General features: G+C 36.7%; 1 protein-coding gene across 1 annotated transcript in view; it reads right to left on the bottom strand.

The window, feature by feature from the left end:
* LOC107625490 (cytochrome P450 93A3) overlaps positions 3,362 to 4,622 on the bottom strand; it is a 3,998-nt gene continuing 2,737 nt past the window's right edge. The window contains exon 3 of the mRNA XM_016328137.2: positions 3,362 to 4,203. Within this exon, the coding sequence (XP_016183623.1) occupies positions 3,565 to 4,203 (639 nt within the window). The 3' untranslated portion in view covers positions 3,362 to 3,564. The remainder of the gene's footprint in view (positions 4,204 to 4,622) is intronic.

The following is a 4,622-nucleotide window of genomic DNA, read 5'->3' as shown; positions in this document are numbered from 1 at the left end:
GCATATGATTTAGAGTTCACCCCACTGTCACTTATTCACTTCACTCACAGGACCTTACAAGTTATTCTTCAATCCATCTTAATTGAAAGAACCTTTGAGCATAATTCTTTTCTTGCTTGGGGACAAGCAAGTTTTAAGTTTGGTGTTGTGATGACAAGTCATCTTAGCCTAGTTTCACTAGCCTTTTTCTTTTGTTTTCAATTGATTTTATGCACTTTCTTAAGCCATAAGCAAGCCAATTGGGTAGATTTCCATGTTTCCTTTGATTCAATCAACCATGTATGAATTCATGCACTTTCATGAGATTTTATGCTATAATTGTCATATATTATGAAAGAAACACAATCTCATGATTTGGGGCATAACTTTGATTATTTTGATTGATTGGTGATAGGTGAAAAGAGCTTTGAAGAAGGTTGAAGGAAGAAGGAAGGGCTACGAGTAAGAGAGAACAAAAAGTTTGAGCCAAAGTTTGCCTCAAACTTTAGCTCAAACTTTTAAAAGAGTTGAAAACATACCAGAGAAAAAAAGCTTGAGCCAAAGTTTGCCTCAAACTTTAGCTCAAACTTTTGGGAGAATTGAAAACACTCCAGAGGAAAAAAAGCTTGAGCAAAAGTTTGCCTCAAACTTTAGCTCAAACTTTTGGGAGAAAAGCTTGAGCCAACGTTTGCCTCAAACTTTTTGGCAAACGTTGGCGCCACACTTGCATACCCTGGAGGAGAAAAGTTTGCGCCAACGTTTGCCTCAAGCTTTTTGGCAAACGTTGGTGCCACACACATTTACAAGGGGCCAACATTTGAGCAAAAGTTTGACCTCAAAATTTGGCTCAAACGTTGGTAGCAGCAAGCTTAAGCAATCTGGTATAAAAAGTTTGAGTAAAAGTTTGCCTCAAACTTTTACTCAAACTTTTACTCAAACTTTTATGATTTCAACCCGGTTCACAATGGATCTTTCTCCAACTCCAAGAGCAATCAACCAAGGCCTTTATCAACCCAATTCCATCAAGAGCAAATGCCCAATTCAAGGCTTGAAGACCATTTGAAGAAAGTGTATAAATAGCTTAGGATTTAAGTTTTTCGGGGAGCTTTTCCTTTGGCATTCTTAGAACACTTACAGAGAGCTCACCTTTACATTTTTTGAATTGTTGCTTTAGAATTCTAGAGAATTGGGAAGGAGAATTGATCTCTCTTCTTCCTTATTCTTGCTTAGCACTCTTTACTTTTCTTGTTTTGGATCTTGGGTGGAGAATTGAAGAAATTCTGTTTCAATCTCACCTTGGGATCTTGTTTAATTTTCAGCATTGAGTTTCCATCTCTGTTAATTGCTTCTTCTTCTACTCTTCTGCAATTTACATTTCTTTATTTCCTTTGCAATTGTTCTTGCTGGATCTAGGAAGGCAGTGAAATCTAGACTTGGCTATCTAGTCTCTTGAGTCCTGAGATCTATAGCTTTCAATTTCAATTTCCTCGTTTCGTTGTCACACCAAGCTTATTCTCATTTTCATTTAAGATCCGGTTTAATTGAATCCATCTTTTATATTCCTGTTTGTTGAATTTTTCTTTTCCTTGTTTAATTTCTGCAAATCCAATCCCCAATTCCCTTTACGATTCAAGCCATTTACATTTCTTGCGTTCTAAGTTTCTGCCATTTAATTTCTTGTTCTTTAAGATTCAGCACTTTATTTTCTGTTCTCTTTAATTTCATGCAATTTACCCATTCCCTTTACTTTCCATGCAATTTAAATTCTGTTAATCACAAATCACTCAACCAAATCTTGATTCGCTTGACTAAATCAACCACTAAACTGAAATTACTCAATCCTTCAATCCCTGTGGGATCGACCTCACTCCCGTGAGTTTTTATTACTTGATGCGACCCGGTGCACTTGCCGGTTAGATTTGTGTGTTTGGAATTCATTTTCCGAAAATACACATCACTACTTACTATTTGAGTTTGTATAAAATGCCGGTTATAGTGGCAAAAAAACTAATTTCATTGCAAAGGAGGTTCTTTTGGGGTAAAGATGATGGACGCCCTGGGCTGGCTCTTGTAAAGTGGGAGTTGGTACAGGCACCGAAGAAACTAGGAGGGCTAGGTGTGGGGGATGCGATGATCCGCAATACCGTTTTATTGTTTAAGTGGTGGTGGAGATTTTCTAAGGAGGATTTCGGCCGTGGAAGAAGATTGTGTGCTCCTGCAATAATCTGAATCCTGGACAGTTATTATCTACTCAAGCTATACCGGCAAAAGGAGGCCCGTAGAGAGATATTTGTCACTTGCAAATAAAAGAGCAATATGTAAGACAAAAGATGATTGACGGACTGGCTATGAAAGTAGGCGATGGCAGATCAACCAGATTTTGGGAAGATACATGGTTATAGTCGGAAAAACTGAAAGACTCCTTTTTGAGGCTCTACTTTATTTCAAATAACAAAGGATCCGTGATTGGGGACTGTGGGTTTTGGGATCGGATTGAGTGGGTGTGGAACTTTCAGTGGAGGAAGGAGCTCCGCCAGTGGGAGAATGACAGTTTGAACCATCTTTTAGATACCTTGCAAGCTATGAAATTGATAGAAGGCGCACAAGATAGAGTGGTGTAAAAATTTGATAAGGAAGGCGTTTATACTACTAACTCATTTGTGCAGATTCTGCAGGTACAGACGGTAACAGAAGACATCCTCAACTATAAGTTCACAAATAGAATTTGGAAAAGACTGGTGCCCCCTCGAGTAGAGTTATTTTCTTGGTTTGTACTTGTTGGTCAAGTAAATACAAAGGATCGTCTGAGTTGTTTGGGCATCATTGAACAAAGTAATAATGTCTGTGTTATGTGTAACAAGGAAATTGAAACTATACATCATTTATTTGTTACGTGTGAGTACGCTTGGCAGGTGTGGTATGCATGGATTAGTTATGTGGGTTGTGCATGGAGCCTCCAAGGATCCATAAAGGAGCCTCCCAGGATCCATAAAGGAGCACTTTGAGAGTTGGAGGACAATACCCTTAAGGAAAGACGGGAGGAAAACATGATTAGTGGGGTTCTTCTTCGTATATGAAATATATGGCTAGTAGACTGTGTTTCTAGGTTGTTTTGGTGCGCTAAGAAATGGTGTCAAAATAAATCATGTTGCTGATGGCTCGGCTGGAGATGAGATAGATGTTACTATAGTTCATATTATGTCTCTTGTACACTCCACTTAGTGTGTTGAGCTCGCTTCCTTTCAAAAAAATATTCATAAAAGAAATATACACATAACAATACACTTTAAACACTTACCATTATTTTAAGAGATTTTAAACATCTTTCTCACCCACATACACTTTTTCTGTTCATCCTTAGATTTAATTATTAGTATCTAAATAAACACAAACTTGAATGTTGGTTCAAATCAGATAAATTATTTTTTGTTTACATTTTCTCCTTGGCTAACATATGAGAAGAGCATATTGAACTCTATTTTATTGCACACTGGACTACATACATTTCACAATTTCTTTAACATTTTAGGTAAGTCCACATATACTTTATTCACTAATAATTAAGATACAGAAACTAAATATTATCTAATCAAATGAAAACCGAGTCTTCTCAAAAGGACAGAGTCTAACCACAGGAATACACAACAAGGGATGTGCCCTAGGAAGTGCCATTCCAGGCCCTTCCTCCATATCAACAATCCCATTATTACCCTTCCATTCAAAGCACTGAATCATAGCAGCCAACGTTGTATGAACAACATTCAAAGCCAATGCAGCACCAGGACAACTCCTTCTCCCAGCACCAAACGACAACAACTCAAAATTCTGTCCCTTCAAATCCAACTCACTCTCTCCCTCTTCATTCATGAACCTCTCTGGCATGAACTCAAGTGGCTCCTTCCAGTAACTTGGGTCCCTCCCAATACTCCAAACATTCACAAACACAGTGGTTTTTGACGGAATATGGTATCCATTAACGCTGCAATCTTCAGTTGATTGTCTCACAATTAAGGGTCCAGTTGGGTGAAGCCTCATTGTTTCTTTTACTACGGATTGAAGATAGGGAAGATTTTCAATATCTGATTCCTCTACCAATCTGTTCTTACCAACTATTGAATCGATTTCTTCTCTTGCCTTTGACATCATTTCTGGGTGGTTTATTAACTCAGATAATGCCCATTCTATTGTAACTGCCGATGTCTCTGTTCCAGCACCAATCATGTTCTGCCAAATGTTTTGATTAATTACTTCAATTAATTTTCCACTTTACTATATTAAAGCATCATATACAGATTGATTTGTTCTTATATATCCAATATTTTAATACATGAATTGCGTTATTTGTGTAGATGATCATGTGCAGGACACAATATTTACCATTTGATGAGATATAGAATTTACATTATTGGAGTGATCTCCACACCCAATTAGTATAAAATAAGCAATCAGATATTTTTATGTAAAGTTAATATTTAAAAATTATTAGATGATTTAATAAATTTAATTAAATTATAATCTAACAATTTTCAATTATCAATTTTATACGAGGACAACTGCATATAAATTTTTAACTTAAGTAAAAGGCAAATTGTTTGGGTTATTATTGTATTAAGAAAGAATGCAAAATAATATGATTGTTGACT

This window comes from Arachis ipaensis, chromosome B02 (assembly GCF_000816755.2).
Source record: "Arachis ipaensis cultivar K30076 chromosome B02, Araip1.1, whole genome shotgun sequence".
NCBI classification, from domain to species: Eukaryota; Viridiplantae; Streptophyta; class Magnoliopsida; order Fabales; family Fabaceae; genus Arachis; species Arachis ipaensis.
The sequence above is the reverse complement of the archived record's forward strand: the minus strand, read 5'-3'. Positions and strand labels throughout refer to the sequence as shown.